Source organism: Cygnus olor, chromosome 1, assembly GCF_009769625.2.
Source record: "Cygnus olor isolate bCygOlo1 chromosome 1, bCygOlo1.pri.v2, whole genome shotgun sequence".
Taxonomy (NCBI): domain Eukaryota; kingdom Metazoa; phylum Chordata; class Aves; order Anseriformes; family Anatidae; genus Cygnus; species Cygnus olor.
Genome location: NC_049169.1, coordinates 42,975,672 through 42,992,268, shown reverse-complemented (window position 1 = coordinate 42,992,268; position 16,597 = coordinate 42,975,672). Strand labels below are relative to the sequence as shown.

The 16,597-nt window shown below is 40.5% G+C and overlaps 1 protein-coding gene across 1 annotated transcript in view; it reads left to right on the top strand.

Annotated features, from left to right (window-relative positions):
- The window catches only part of LIN7A (lin-7 homolog A, crumbs cell polarity complex component), a 56,289-nt gene that overhangs the window by 28,711 nt on the left and 10,981 nt on the right, over positions 1-16,597 (top strand). The window contains 5 exon segments of the mRNA XM_040554116.1: positions 10,141-10,155; positions 10,157-10,289; positions 10,292-10,329; positions 14,758-14,778; positions 16,215-16,423. Of these exon segments, the coding sequence (XP_040410050.1) occupies positions 10,141-10,155; positions 10,157-10,289; positions 10,292-10,329; positions 14,758-14,778; positions 16,215-16,423 (416 nt within the window).

Sequence of the window (16,597 nt, the reverse complement as noted above, 5' to 3'; positions counted from 1 at the left end):
GCAAGGCGTTCACAGGCACTGCAGTGGAAGTCAGCAGCTTCCATGTGCAGCTTTGCACTGCAACTTCTCCCTGTCACAAAAGCAGCTAGCCTTCTGCCCCAAGGACTGGCCCACACCCATCAGGTGATATATGGGTATATGGCAGAAGCATCATACTGAGGTGTAAGTAGATAATAATTTCTCTTGTATAGTTTACCTTCAGCTCTGCAAGGGTGCACAGGTATACTGTTCCACTGACATGACTGCATAAATGCAGTGAAACCAATTATGTCTTCCTTGCGCTGGGTATTTTCATGCTGTTTCTCACCTCTATGCAGTCTGTCAGGCTCCTGTGTTCCTTTCCTTGAAAGACTTCTTCCAAAAAAAGTATAAAATTCCCTTCCACATTGAAACAATAACAAAAATGGCAGACAAACTAAAGAAACTAAATCCAAACAATGTCAATCTGTGCTAAACATCACTCGCCAATCTCTTTGCAGGTTTCTTCATTCCACCCCTTTACCCTGCTTATCTATGGCACGCACTTAGGTTGTGACTTCTTGAAGGAAGGCTTTTGTGTCTTTATTTATATAGCGTGATACTTCAGGCACTATAGAAACAGAGCTGATTACTACCTCCTACATATACGTTACCTTATGTGCTGAGAAAGCCCCAGCGTTTTCAGAGAGGTTATTTCCTCACTTGCAAATCTCAGCAAAGTTTATCTGGGCTTGCTACTTCACAGATCTAAATTGCAGTTTACTCTGTCTTGGCTTGTTTTATTGTTTTTTTTTTTGAATTGCTTCTGTTCATTGTTGCAGAGTGATTTCTGCCTCTTGCCTCTTTGCTCTGTTTAGACCAGGTTGTCCTAAAATCTGTTGAGCATTATCATAGTAGGTACAGTTGAACACAGAATAATATAATATTGCATCAGGGGAGGAAACACTGAATACCTCTTACAGAAGTTAATGGAACAGAATCTCTTTAATTAAATTGTAACTTCTAGAATCCAGCAGGAAAATATGCTGCATCATGCAGGTTTTTTTCAGAATGCTTCCTCTAGCCACCTTTATAAAGCAGCCTGCTAAGTGCCCTGCTACCCCTGAACCTCTTACTAAAGCTTCGCATCGCTGTAAATAGGCCAGCCCAGTACATGCTGTTTTGTTATGAGTCCATATGGAGTAATTTCTGTTAAGAAGCCAGCTCCTAAAGTACCTGTAAAGCAGCCCCCGTTCCTGTGCTTCAGTAACGCTAAACCAGCTGCTTTGCCTCCCAGCTGAATGCGTGGGGATGAGGACCATCGTCATGACAATAATACCTGCTGCATCTGACTCGCTACAGCGCCTGCTGGGGAGAAGTAATAAAAAGTGCGCTTCTCTGTGCCAGTACAAGCTGCCACAGCACAAGGAGGATTCATTTCCAACTTCAAATTTTCTAGTTTTAATTTTCCTCCCTCGGTCCTCTTGTATTTTTTTGGTTCTGGGGGAGAGGAACTTTAGATTATGATCTCTGAGAAGACGACCTGCAGCAGCTGAAAAAGTCTGACAGCTATATGTGTGCTTTCAGTGTTGATGAGAGTGCTGTAATCTCAGTGCTTCATGAAGGAAAACAGAGATGAGAATTTCTGGCTTCACAGCACAAATCAGAGCTGTACAAACAAACCCCCGTATGCAGCATGGTTTTACGTAATGAACATACAGCATACAGAAGCTGACAGTCTGGGTACAACGTGCTGTGAGGGAAAATTATTCGAAACGTCACTATTTACCTTAGCGCTGCAGCTTTTCATCTTGAAATGTTGACGTTTCACCTGTAATTTCATCTCTGTTATTAACAAATTGTGGAAACTCTTTTCTCTAAGCACTAGACAGTCAGACTATGTATTATCAGCAAATAATGTTATAAAAAACACCCATGTAGACTTTCAGACACTGTAAAAAGTGTCAAAATTAGATATGTAACTCTTTTCTAAATTAGTGACATATATGTTACTTTTCTTTCTTCAACTCATTAATATACACGATGATGTCTTTCCAAATGATTCATCTTTCATGGTCAACAGAGGTCACTGTTTTCAGTCTTCTGTAGTAAATATCCTAAAGAAGTTTTTCTAAAGGTGTAAATTCTGCACCTTTATCATCTTCCATGCTGAGTGATATTTTGTCCAAAGAAGCAAATCTACAGATGTGATAGGGACCTAAGGATGACATCCAAATGTACAGGCAGTAGTAGGTACTGAAATAAAAGATTTTATAAACCATCTCTATTAGTTGTCATGTACTATGGATTGTACAACAAGCTATACTCCATGCTAGGAGAATTCAAACACCACCTCATTTAGTTGGAGAACAAAGAGCACTTTCAGTTTATCTGTTCTGTGTACATACCAAGGGAACAGAATGGATTCTTTGTGCACAAAAAAAGTGTCACTGAGAACACCCTGGATAAGGGGTCAGTCAGTGGGACTACAGGTGCGTTATGAGTGCTCTCACTCACCAGTGGTGGTGGCGGCCAGCAGCAAGCACCGCACACTGGGCAGAGCACGAGGCTGGCGAGGTCCCAGGGCTGTCCTGAGGGTTTCTGAGCCCCAACACTCTGGGGCTGTGCGTGTGGAGGCACAGAAGGCAAGAAGGCCTGCCGAGTGTTGTGCGGAGGTGGCTGAGCGCCTGGCCGATTCAAATGGCGGGAAGCCACATGGTGCCTGCCTTCAGGAGGTGCCACAGAGCGCCAGGGCACGCCACAGACAGGGCCAGGGCCCACGGCTGTTTGTGCATCAGCTGGCATGGAAGGGCATGCGAGGCGGGGCAGCGTGCTCTGTCAGTGGGCAGCCCGCTCTGCATGCCTGCTTTGCTCTCCAGCAGGCGTGGGTTGCAGCCCTGATGGCCTCCCCAACCAACTGCAATGCATTTAAACACATACTCTGTCAGGCGCATGGCCAGTGAGGAGGCACTGACATGGTGACCACTCGGACAGGAAGCCGTGCCCTCCGCTTCTGTTCCGCCAGCACCCAGTAGAACTAATGCAACCAGCCAGACAGAGCTCCAGGCAGTTTGTGTGACCCACCCAGCTCTCAGGCTATGGGGTGTGCCTGCTGCTCCCTGAGCTGGAGGGCAAGAGCAAGCACACCTGTGCGAGGTGTGCCGACGTAGATGAGCTGCTTCAGCTGGTGGCCAAGCTTCAGGAAGAGGTGGGAGCATGAAAAGTTCATCTGGGAGTCCAAAAGGCCATAGATCAGTGAGCCATGCTGTGCCTTCTCAGATATGCACATGCCAAGCTGTCATGGCCACTAGTGAAGCAGACCCAGCATCTGGTCTGCATCAGAATAAAGGCAGAAACTTGAGGGACACCAAGGACTGGAAGAAAGTTACTGCATGGAGCCAAGAGAGGAGCCCCTGTCTGTCTGCTCACCTTCCACTACTGGGTAGGTACAAAGCCTGGGCTGTGGCAGGTGAGGGATGTGAAAGAGGGAAGAAGGCATCCATGCAAGTCTCCATCCAAGGTCAATCATGTGAGGCCTTGTAGCAAGTGCATCATCAAGACACTACTGTGATAAAACAGTGTTGAGTTGTTATTCAGAGGTGACTCCTTGTCAAGGGAATGGAGGCTCTCATCTGCAGACCAGAGTTTTTTCACAGAGGTTTGCTGCCTCCCTTGGTCCCCAGATTAGGGATGTTACCAGGAAGCTTTCAAGCATAATGCCTTTAGACCATTATATGTTCCTCCTCTTTCAAATGGGTACCAACAATATAGCTACAGAAAGCCTTAGGTCAATCAAGAAAGATTTAACTGGCCCTAGGGAGGCAACTAAAAGACTCTGGAGCACACTGTTTCTTCAGTCCTCACAGTAATGGGGAGAGACAGGGAAAGAAATAGGCAAGCCTGGTCATCAATGCTGGCTCCAAGCCTGGTTCCTCCACCAGAATTTTGGGTTTTATAATTGTGGACAGGACCCACCTATCTCGATGGGGGAAATGTTTCTTGGCCCATAACCTGCCGAAACTGATTTGAGATGGCTTTATAACTAGGATTGATCAGGGCGGGCGATGCCATTAGGAACACTGAAGTTATGCCAAAGGATGGTGCTGTCTGAGGGAGGCAAGGCTAATGGGAGCATCTATGCCACTCCAGGGAGTGCAGTGGATTCACAAGCACCTCTAAGATGTTTGTATGCCAATGCACACAGTATGAGGAACAAATGGGATGAGTTCCTCTCATATGATGAGATCACTGGCCTTGGTGAATGAAGGGAACGCAGTGGATGTAATCTTTCTGAATTTCAGTAAGGCCTTTGATATGTCTGTCGCAGCATCTTTATGAACAAATTGTCCAGCCATGTGCAAACAGGTTCATGCTACACTGGGTGATGAACTGTTTTGGTGGTAGAGCTCAAAAGGTTATAGTGAATGGTTTGTTTTCAGACAGTCACCAGTAGTGTTCCCAGGGCTCAAGTCTAGAGCCAGTCCTGTTGAACATTTTTATCAGTGATCTGGAGTGGAACGCATCTTCAGGAAGTATGCTGCTGATACTGAACTGGGAGGTGCTGTTGACTTCCTACAGGGATGAGAGGTCTTGCAGAGGGATCTAGATGCATTGGAGCACTGGGCAATCAACAGTCATGAAGTTCAGCAAAGGAAAAATGCTGGGTTCTGCACCTGGGACAGAGTAATGCCATACACAACCACAGACAAGGAGACAGTGGCTGGAGAGCAGCTCAGCAGAGAGGGACGTGGGGGTGCGGTCAGCAGCAGCTCAGCACAAGCAGCAGCGTGCCCTGGCAGCTAGAGGGTTTAAACTACGTTTTGGTGTGCTGAACAGCCTAGCCAGCTGGTCAAAAGAGGTGTTCTCCCGCTATGTTTAGTGTTGGTGCTCCTTACCTTGAATATTGCTTGCAGTTTTGGTCCTCCACAAATGAAAGGATGTAAGGTCCTTGAAAACATCCTGAGAAGACAACAAACCTTGGTTAAAAGGGCTGGCAAGGCGTTGTCCTTACGAGGAACGGCTGAGAGTTGACCTCATTGCTTTCGCAACTTCTCGCGGAGAGGAAGCAGGTGACAGAGGTGCTGGGTCTCTTCTCCCTGATAACCATGACAGGATAGGTGAAATGGCATAAAGCTGCACCAGGGAGGTTCAGACTGGACATAAGGAAAGATTTTCTTTACCATGAGCATTGTCCGAACAGTGGAAGAGGTTTCCTAGATGGTGGTTGATACTTCATGCCTGCCAGTGTTCAGTGGGTCTTTGGATAATGTCCTCAATAACATGCTTTAACTGTTGGTTAGCCCTGAGCAGGTCAGGCAGTTGGACTTCATGATCTTTGAAGGTCCCTTCCAACTGATCTGTTCTGTTCTAAATATTATTCGTAGGCTTCAGTGTGCTTTTTGTGCATTGCTAGAATGAGCAATATGAACCTTAGAAGGAATTTAAGGGACTTGGCGGAATAACCAGTCTGTGCTTGGTTGTTAAACACAGTTAATAAGAAAGAGTCATTTAGGTGTATGTTTTATGCTTATTTATCTCAAATTATATTAAACGTTATGTAACAATCATTATGTAGGAGAGTTAGGTTAACGGTAGCCTCAAGCAGATATTCAAGACTGGTAGCACCTGTAGTCTTACAGAGAGTGAGATTTAACATAGACAGATTTCTTTTCCTAAGAGCAATACTGAGTTTGTTCTTTCACCAGAATACAAATTAGCTACCAGGATATTGGGTGCTATGAAGCCTGTTAGTTACCTACTAGTAGGATGTAGGCAATATGTGTTACATGACATCAAACCTAGCTAATAATCCCATAAAGTATCATCAGCTCGCCTTTGTGTAAGCTTTTACCTCAGTAATGAATATCTTAACTTGTCAGTAATGTTCCTATATGTGAAATATTGTGACCTGTTTTCAATACAATCAAGGTCATAATTATTCAATAATTAAATACCCGCTTTTAGACATTCTAGCCAGCCACACTATGGCTGTGCAAGAAAAAATGGTATGGACAGCCTACTCTCATGATTTAAGATAAGGGAACCTGCAGTATGATACAATAGAGCATTACCAATGGTCGATGCCGTATGGGTTTTGAAGCAACAAGTATTTAATGATTCTAACTGCAGTTGCCCAGTAGTTGCTTATATAATGAATTATTTGTTCCTAAACCATAATCTACGTACAATAAATGTTGAACTGATCTTAGCAGATTATGCTGAGATGTAGACTCAACCCATTTTACGATGGCTAACCCAGTAAAAAGCTAAAGCAAACAGAGATCCTTTAGAAGCTGTAAAATATCTTTTCCATATTTTAATTAAGGGCAAAATCATGGCCTCACACTGAAAGCAGTGTCAATTCTACCACTGGAGAAAGAGTTCATTTCAAATATAGAAATGGGAGAGATTCATAATATGATAGTGTATGACATGTCATCAGCCAGGCCCCCAGAGTGGTGGGGAAGTTTTGCCTATCAATGGGACAAGCTTGTTGTTTATAGGTCAGTTCAGTACGGAATCTGACACCTTGTCTGACCAAAGTAACAACTGACATACCAAATAGGGATGTTTGGAATTCCTGCTAACAGTATCACCAGGTCAGTGAAAGGTAAATTAATGTGTAAAGTACAATGAATCTGCAAATCCTCAAGGACCCCAACGCAAGAGATTGCCAAAATGCTAACATACTTTACCTGCAAAGGTTCTCTCTGAGGAATAAAACTTCAACAGTAAAACACATGAAAAGATGAAATTGTCTGATGAAGTGGTCAGATCAATGCCAGAGTAAATCCATGACATACAGTTTTGCTGGTTTATGGGAAGATTAAATAGAGATTTTGTTTGTATGCATTCACCATTGTCTTTCAAAAAAATTGTCCATATGTCTTATATAACTATTATTATTTTTAAGGCTGATTTCAAAACTACTGGCTAGTATCAAGGCACTTTTTTATATTTTTCATCTAAGAGTGAGACAAATCTAGAGTACACTACCAGTTTCCTGCCTGCAGAGTCTTTTTGTTTTTCCTACTGAAAATGTTTAAAAAGGAAGGTTAAGGACCAGAGACAGGAGCCAAAAGTATATACCAGAAAAGACAACACAGGGAAAGCTGTCTATGTGGCAGTGTTGATTTTATGCCCTTTATATGAAGTACAATTCTGTTGTCAAGGATTATGTTACCACCTTTTCCATGTCTGACCTACCAGACTGCAGCCTTTTTTGCCTATTCCTAGCTGTGGTTGATGAAAACTAGTACTATGACCTTTCTCCAAATGTAATTTTCAGTTCCATTCCTTCAGAATCTGGATGCTGAGCAAATTACTATTTTTTTTTTTTCAATTTTTTTTTTTTAAGCATAGCCTCCTAAATCTTTATTTCACCGGAAAGGTGAGGAACAAAGAAGCAGGGGTGGAGGCTACTAAGATACCACTCCGATCAGTTAAGATCATTTGAATTGGATCAGTTGCAGGGACACCCTGGTTTTGGATAACACAGAACTACAATGTCTCGTTTTGTGAAATGGTGTGCTAGAGAAGTGAAGGAAAAGCATTGGAAGATGTATAGTTAAGACTGAAAAGTGTCGTGAGAAATATAGATTGATTGTTTTCTGTAAACTTAAGCATGAACATGTTTAGCAGAACATTCCACTATGTGATTGCATGAATGAGGCATTCACATTGTCTTATGAGGAAAGGGACTGTCCTGTCTCATTAACTATAAAGTCCTTGTTTTGTTTTCTATAATAATCATTTGTTTTCATGAACATTTTAGGTGTAGTCATACTACAGGAATGAAACCATAACTGTAATGGCTGCCCCGAGTTCCGAGCCAGGGCCACTGCAAGGTAGGAGTACGTGCACTGTTGAAGTACGTGGTACCAAAGTGACCTAGTAATTGAGACTGTGGCGCGTGTGTGTTTCAGGTATCGTGTGTACACTGTAAGAAAATTTAGACATCAGTGGCAGCCCAAGTCTAGAACCGTGCTACTTTCCCAGGTAACAATCATAATGGACAAATTTAAACCTTTATGCTGCTTCTGTAGCTTAAGAAAAGAGAATGATTTTAGGGAATTTGATGTTTTTTGAAAAGCCGCTTTGCAAAAGCAAATCTACTGGTTCGTTCTATAGAAGTCTGCCTGCAACAACCTATATTTTAATGGACTATTTTCCCATACAGCTCATCCAGTGAGGACACAATGATTTAGGAGGTAGCAGTATATAGTCAAAATTCCACTTAAACTAATGGGAACTATAGGTGCTGAGCAAGTAGTGAGGATGAATATTGACAGAAATGGCCAGATCAAGAGACTCCACAGCCAAAAGCAAGCCCACTTCTTCTAATGCATTGCCTGTTTTAATAAATTATTTTGTCTCTCTATCCATATGAGCCTGCCTTTCTCATATCCTTAGACCATGACAGCTACCTTACTGCTACTATTAAAATGATAATCTTCTAAGGAAATCCACACAACTACGGAGGAATACATTCTATGTGCTGGCATGTAGTGTGCTCTGTATTTTCATAACATGAACAAAAATAGATGCTTCCAAACAGGGACGTCCACCCACCATGGCTTTCTTTTTCCCATTATCATTTTGTGCTCAAGACTATCTTCTGGATGGTAAAGCAGGTACTATGCAAAACAGGTAAACCTGTAAAGCATAATCCATGTTAGAAATATTTCATGTGGGTCCCAATCCTGTGAATTTAGTGACAAAACTTCCAGAAATCTTAATGGAACTAAGATCTTACCATTATGTATTTGCATTAGGATTTTCATTTAAAGCTGTATCGGAAGATGAAGATCGGGAGGATGTTATAAAAAGATTTGCTACAGGATTTTATAGAAGCAAGCCCAATAGGAGCCAGCAAAATACCATATACACACAAAATTGCAGATGTTTCCTTACTAAGTAGAACATTCCTTTCTGAAGGCTGTTCTGATTTTAACCTTGTTCTGAGAGAAAACTTTATGGACAATGTAAATTTTTAGGTCTATGCTACTGTACAGAGAAATTGTGTATAGGAGTCCTGATTTGTCTACACTGCAGGTAAACATAGAAATTATTACTATGTTCTATAGTAATGGGGGAAATATCCAAATTAGTGTTTGCCATTCTCATTTCTTATTCATATAGAACAGCAGGGTTACAGAGCAATGTTTCAATATCGCAATTTCCTGGTTATTTCTGGGCTGTCTGCATTGCATTCTCCTAGTGCGTTCATGTCTGACATAAAGTGTGCATGATGACAAGGTCTGCATGTGCAAAAACATGTAACTGAGCATGACCTTATGTCACATCATCCACTAGCTTCTATGTAAGCATAAGCATTATAGGATGCTCAGAAAGTATTAGCGTAATGCAGAAAGTGTACTAGCAGGTTGGGCTACAAACATATGTTGAAAAGGATAAGAGATTTCCTAATGTTATTTAATGATTTACTATAATTATAGTAGGAAAACACAGTGAAAATGAATACAATGTGTCATAATTTTCGAGTGCAAGCTTTACAGTTGTATGTTTTTTTTCTATAATAACAATCTGTTTTTAAATTGATTTATAAATCTATTGTCTTCAGATCTAATTTTTCAATAAAGTTTTGATCTGATATATTATAAAAATCATATCCTGTTCCAGGAGTTATTTAGTTAGTGAGATTTCATGAAGATTAAAATTAAACTTTTTAAAAATAATACTCTTTAAGGAATTTTTCTGTGCTCAAAGAATAAAATAACCAATTACACATCCAAAAGCAGAGCAGAGAGTAAACAATTTAGTTCATCCACTTTATATTTCAGCTAGGAACGCAGTACAGATCACATCATCTTATCCAACAGTAACACTTTTTCCCTGTGAAAGGGCAAAGAAGCAGCTCACTAGTGATCATAAATGTTCACCACCGCGCAGTCAGGCTTCCAGGTGTCTCCTTCTGGCTCTGCTGCTAACTTTCTGCGTTATCTTTGATAAGTCACTTAAATTCTCTGTTCCTCTGCTTTTTCCTTTATTTCAAAAGCATTGGCATGGAACTTAATTTTTGCAAAGTGCTTTCAGACAATCAGAAAAAAGGCAGAATAAGATACTTGAATGTTTTCACGGGACTTAATTCTTCCTGCAAAATGATCAACAGAGTGTATCAATGTTCTCTCTGCATAGCAATGGCTCTTTTTTTCTCTCCAGGCAACAGTTGCTGCTCTTTCTTGCTAGTGAAGGCATTCACACCGCGAGTGGTGAGCTGCCAAAGACTGATGAAGGCTCTGGGCTTTAATGTGATAGGAGAGGAAAGGAACAAAATTCACCTATTTATATTTCTCGCATCATTCCTGGAGGAGTGCAGAAAGGCATGGAGGGCTCAAACGAGGGGACCAGGCTGCTTTCCGTTAATGGAGGTGGTATGTTGAAATTGATGACATTTCATTGTCATCTGGATTTTCATTTTTCACAATTGTTCTGATACCATGATATAAAATGCAATACATGAAATAAAAGAAATAGCTCTGCGAGAGACCTTCAGTGTGCATTTGCAGTGCAGTGAGGCAAAGCCACATGGACAACTTTGTGCCACAGAACTTTCTGTTGGAGTGGAGGTTGCTGAAGAACTTTAGTTTAATTCACCACCACATGCTGAATTTACAGGGAAGCTATGTCTTTCTAATTGTTAATTCTGCAAATTTCTTCTGTGGTAAGAGCATTTAAAACGGGCTTTGTCATTTTGCACTCCATATCCTCTGAGGCACACAGATCTTTCTAAGTACAATGATGACCTCAGTGGCAGTAGTCTTGTGACCTTCAGAGAATTTGAAAACATAAAATAAAAGAAATTGATATGCACATTTGCTGCTGATTTCCTGTGGAAAGTACATTCCGGATTTCTTTCAATGACATATATCCATCTATGAAACCTTATCAGAGAATCAGCTGTACAGATGAACACATACAGGGAGCCTGTATGGTCAGTAAAAAGGTAAATTTTTACATAGTCATTCTGCATTTAAGTCAGTACTGCCATATGAGTGTTTTGCTGTAGTTTTACTACAGTGAAGTGAATGTCAATATGGAGGTAAAAATAAAAGGCTGCTGTAACAGAGGAAAAGCAGGTTCCACCTATAATGTGGGTCAAATTCTACCTTTCATTTTGCCTTTATTCCCTTTTACAAGGGAATGTAAACTACTAAAAATGTAAGCATACTCATTCATATAACCCCACACTTCTCTTAATGAAAACTAATAGTTTTTCATGCAAAACCTACATCTAAACCTTATATTTAAATACACCAAGGGGAGTTATGAGCAATTTCCAAATCCAGTCATAACTATAAGACTTTCCAACTTAAATTTTCTGCTTGTTGCAAACTTGTAAAGAATGAAGAAAATGCTGTATTTTATAAGCTTTATGTTGTCATCTATTTCTTTCAAACAATAGGTATTCCCCTTATCTTGAAACAGTATCAGTGCAACACTTCAGACAGACTTTTTGCCATTTCACTATCAACAATCTTGTTCTCAAAAAAGAAACAATAATTCTGCAAGCTTGGTAGCCCCAGTACACAATGAAGAGGAGAAGATAGACAACAAACAAACAAAGACAAGTCACTACAAAGATTATTTAGTCTCAGGGAAAAAGAAATCAAATGAATGTTTAATAAGTAAATTGCCTGAACTTCACTGCCTGGAAGTAGATCAAATAATTTCGTGATTGTTCAGCTTTCAGTAGGTGACTAAAGATGCAGGTGAAAAGAGTTTATATACTCTAACTGATGTATGATTCTCAAAAAGTCCTTTTACTTTCAACCACATGTAGGCAGATACTGGGCAGGAAAGTGGTGAACCTTCAAACATCTAGATACATTGACTTTGACTCTATTGTCACCTCTATTTCATGATACGCTTCAAAAAAATTCACAAATGTGCTCTACAGTGTGGATTAAGCTAATATAGCAGAAACACCATATAAAATTTCCTGTTGCATGTAGGCACGCAAGAAAGTTGAGTTCTGAGATACAGCAGGGCTATTTTTGTGTTTGGAGTCTAAACAACAGAATTTGAAGTTTGAATTACAATTGCATACTTGAAATAATGCCTGTGAGCAACTGTTCATAAACCAATCTTGGGCTTATTAAGCCCATACAATATAAAAGAGAAAAATTATAGAAGTAGCAATTGTTTGCAGACAGCTTGAGACAGGAGGAAAAAGGTCTAAATTTAACATTGTTCAGTGGGACTAGTTCACTCTGTGCTTCTCTCAAATTTAACTGGAGGAAAAGCAAATAATATACAGTATGTACAATACAACAGAAGGCTCAGCAGTGGAACATGGAATGAAAATGAAATATCTGTAACTTGTTTACACTCAGAAGTTGGTGGTTATCCAACTTTATAGTTATCAACATAAAATTAGAGCTGTGTGTTCAGAATCCAGATTCGATATCCCAGCATGACTGGGACGACTATTCCTTGAGCTGTTTCACAGGATATTAAAAAATTTGATTTCTCATTACACTGGGGATTTTGTTACATACTTTTGTCCCACACCCCCTAAAAGTAAAGGAAATTGAAAGCAGTAGGCCCTGCAGATGGCTCAGCAAAGGCTCTTGCTGGTGACTGTGCACTACCTGGCAAAGATTCTGTGTTTATCAAATACCTGGTGTGAGTCAGATACGGACAGGGATGCAAAATAGATTTGTATGGCAAATTTCTCCACCACAAACATTTTCTTGCAGTTACCTAATAGAAAATTCTTCTCTGTTTCTCAGCTTTTGGATGACACCAGATTCTCTTTTTTGTCTGCAAAGGAATGGGTTTTTGTTTTGTTTATATGTATGACAGATATGCGTGCCTGGCTACTTTAAAGATTGTTGTTTTCCTGCACCATATCTGCAGTTCTTTTAGCTATTCCCTGTCTCTGAAGTCTTTTGTCATTCCTTTTGATGCAATCTGCCAATGCAATAAGGGAAAAGAAATATGTGAATAACATGAATATAAATAAATATATATAACCAAAAATTACGTATTAAAATCAAAATATATTCTAGAACAAATTTATTAAATCCCATGTTGATGGGCGGGTCTAGAGTAACGTGAGAGTCAGATCCTTGCCATGTCCCCAGCCAGTGTAATCCAGGCCAGCAAAATCCCTTGTGCAGCTGTGACTTGAAACCAGCAGGAGTCCTTTGTCAGCACAGCCTCAGTGGTTTGCAGAGGTGGGAAAGTCAAGCAGCAAAACAACTTTCTTTGCTGGTATAACCTCTTTTCCCTACTCCAAGGCGCTCTTCTATTTCAGTTGTGCAGCTACAGCTATGCAGGTAAAGCATTTCAGAGGCCTTGAAAATATGAGTAGAAGCAATGGTGAAGATGCTAATAGCAAGTATAGCAACGATATTTAAAAGCAGCTGAAAAATGGCTGTTAAGATCTGAGCTGGGTAAGTTTGGTAAGTAGGATTCATATTAGCAACATGATCTTTACTTTGGCTTTGTTAGTTTCCCCATTTTCATTATGGTTCAGAGCTTTAGGCTTAATTCTTATCATTACTGTTCAAGTCAATGGGAGTTTTCCATTGACCTGAATAGCAACAAAATCAAATCCTTCATTTCTAATTAAAAAGTACTGCCTGTAAACTGGAAGAACAAGGCCGGAGGCGAATGGGAAATAAAACAGGCAATCAGGAATTAAATTAATACAGATTACTAATTTGGATGAAGTGTTAAAGTACACCATCTTGTAATTCCTTTAAAGAACAGACACAATCACAGTGCTTATTGATGTCAGTTAAAACCATCCAAATCTTTGAAGCAAAGGAATATTTTAGCTTCTCTGCCTAGCTTGGGGAGCTTACTTTGTTTTTCATAGCCTAAGTCCCTACTGTTCCACAACGAAATTGATCACAGCAACATGGAATAAAGTGTCATTTCCTTTGAATGTCCATGCCACATCGTACTGGCTGTGATTCACAAGAGAAAATGAAATGCAGAATAATGCAAAGTTTTATACAGTTCCTTTAATGACGAGAAGTGGGTTTACAAAAGCCACTATTACCATGTCACAAAGCAATGAGTTACAAAAATAGCTAATCACAGTAAGTGCTGGTTATGATCTCCTCTTCCAATATTGAGCATTTATGGGTTAGGGGACGTGGGGAAAAGACTTTAATTTGTGTCTGTGACTTTTTCATGAAAGCAATTTCACAAAACACTCTGTGCATCTATAACTTCCTATTTCAGCTCTTTTTGGAGCATCAGATACACTCACTGTTTCTTATGCAGCAACAATTTCTTCTTCTTCAAATATTTTTGACAAAATTCTTTTTTCACCAAATTACTTATGGGTGGCAGTGTTTGTTGAGCAGATTTATCCCAGTCACGTTTTCTAACACATCTGGTTATCACAAATAATGAATTCTCTTGAAGGTCTTTTAATAGACCTACTGGAGGAATTTCATGAGTATACAGTTGAAAAACATGATGCCATTTATTTTTCTCAGCGATCAATGGATATTTATTTCAGGGTTTCCTCTGTTTCTGGTAGTCGTTTCAGCACTTGAAATAACATCCATTATCACAGAATCACAGATTGTCTGAAATTCAAAGGGACGTTTGGAGATCATCTAGTACAACCTCCCTTTTCAAGAAGGGTCCCCTGGAGCACATTGCCTAGGACTATTTCTCTAAGTTGCATTGTTTTTAAAGCATCTTATGTTTCTGTAGAAACATGGTTCCAGTGACTTGACCGACATATGAAATAATTATTTGGATGAGTATGTTGAAGGACATTTAACAAGAGGCAGGAAGATAAACAGCAAGGTGATAAGCTTGAATGGTGTTGTTTATATTATTTATGTAGAAGTACATTGTGTCTGTTCTTTGAAACTTTTAAATCATTATTGCTAGCTCGTAATGTGCCACAGCAGAAGTAATTTTTATTCATTCTGTTCTTGCACAATGTTACTCAGTCAAATAGGTGAGATGAAAATAGATTTTTTTTCTAACATCTGACAGTTGCTATAACAATGCTAAGTTATTCTTTTAGCATGAATTGAGCATCAAATATTTTGAACACTGCTGCTTCTCTTTGGAGGCTTATGGGTATAGTTTCATTATAAATAGCATGGTATACACAGAAGTTTTAAAACAGCATGCAGTAAAACTTTGATTTCTTATTTTATGTGGGAGGAAATTGGCTTATTTTTTAAATGGTCTAAAATCCATTTGAAGATCTCTGTTGTGCAGGCTTTTTTCTGTGCAGAGATACTTTTGTTTGTTGGAATACATCCTACGACACGTGGGCAATCGCAGACCACTAGAAAATGTCACCCTTGCTCCTAAGGTGTGGAACAATCAGCATGCCTGAAAAGCACTCCAGTCAATCCATTTAATGATAGAAATTAAATATTCTTTTCACAGCCAAATCACCTCCCCCTTTTGGAAATTTACTGTTTCAAACAACGCTGGCATAGAAATCGAAGCTTGTGCCCCTTTGGGTATACGCTTGACTTCACAGCAGATACCACGTTACTACGAAACATGTTCCAGCAAGGGAGGGAAAATACGTTCCTTAGGCAAGGACTTGAAATGTTTCAGTTGTTAGCGTTTGATTGCATACAACTAACCAGATAAAGACTGGTTTATTTCCAACAGAACCAGTGTTGTATCTATGTTGAATGTGTGAGCAGTCCCATTAACTTCCTAGCACACGGGATGTCCCTGGGAGCAGTGGCCACGCTCCTTTTCCTGCAGCTATGTGACTGCTGAATCACCAAGTGCAATTCACAGCAGGATCCAGGCAGGGCCAGGGCGTAAGAAAGACATCCTAATTTCAGACTTGCAATTTCTTCATTTCTTACCAACATGCAAATAAGATTCTATGTTCGCTCTATTACACTTTATTTTTCTACCTTGCAAATAGATTGGTTGGGTTTTTACTGCAGAGGTTGTTGTTTTGGTTTGGTTTGTTTTTTGACATTGTTTGCATAAAGCATGCAGAGTATTTACCCTCCTTTTCACATAGATCATAGGTTAGGTTTGTAAAGCAACCTAAAACAGATCTGAGTTATTTAAAATATGAAAACGAATACACTTCACAATAGCGCAGAAATCTTATTTAATTCCACACTTTGCCTTAATGGCTCCTTGAAAACTGTACGGTCTGTAAATTTCCTGAAACACTGACAGTCTTTCCATGGCACCACGTATAAAATAAAGGGCAGAGTTCTAGAACAAAGCAGCATTTTCGCTGTTAAATCTGTGCTCCTTGCCTCCAGAGTGTGGAAGGGGAGCACCACGAGAAGGCAGTGGAGCTGCTGAAGGCGGCTAAGGACAGCGTCAAGCTGGTGGTGCGTTACACTCCCAAGGTGCTGGAGGAGATGGAGGCTCGTTTCGAAAAACTGAGAACAGCACGGCGCCGGCAACAGCAGCAATTGCTCATTCAGCAGCAGCAACAGCAGCAAACTACACAGCAAAATCACATGTCGTAGGTGAGAGTATTCATTGTCTTCCTTAAGGCCCTCTGGCAGGGCAGGGCCGCACACCAGGGCCTGTCCCACCACCAGCCAGGGGCACCGGGGCAGCCCCAGCCCGGGCACCGGGCACCTTCCTGGGGACAGGAACAGGCCACGGCCAGGCAAGGCCATGGCCCATGGGTGGG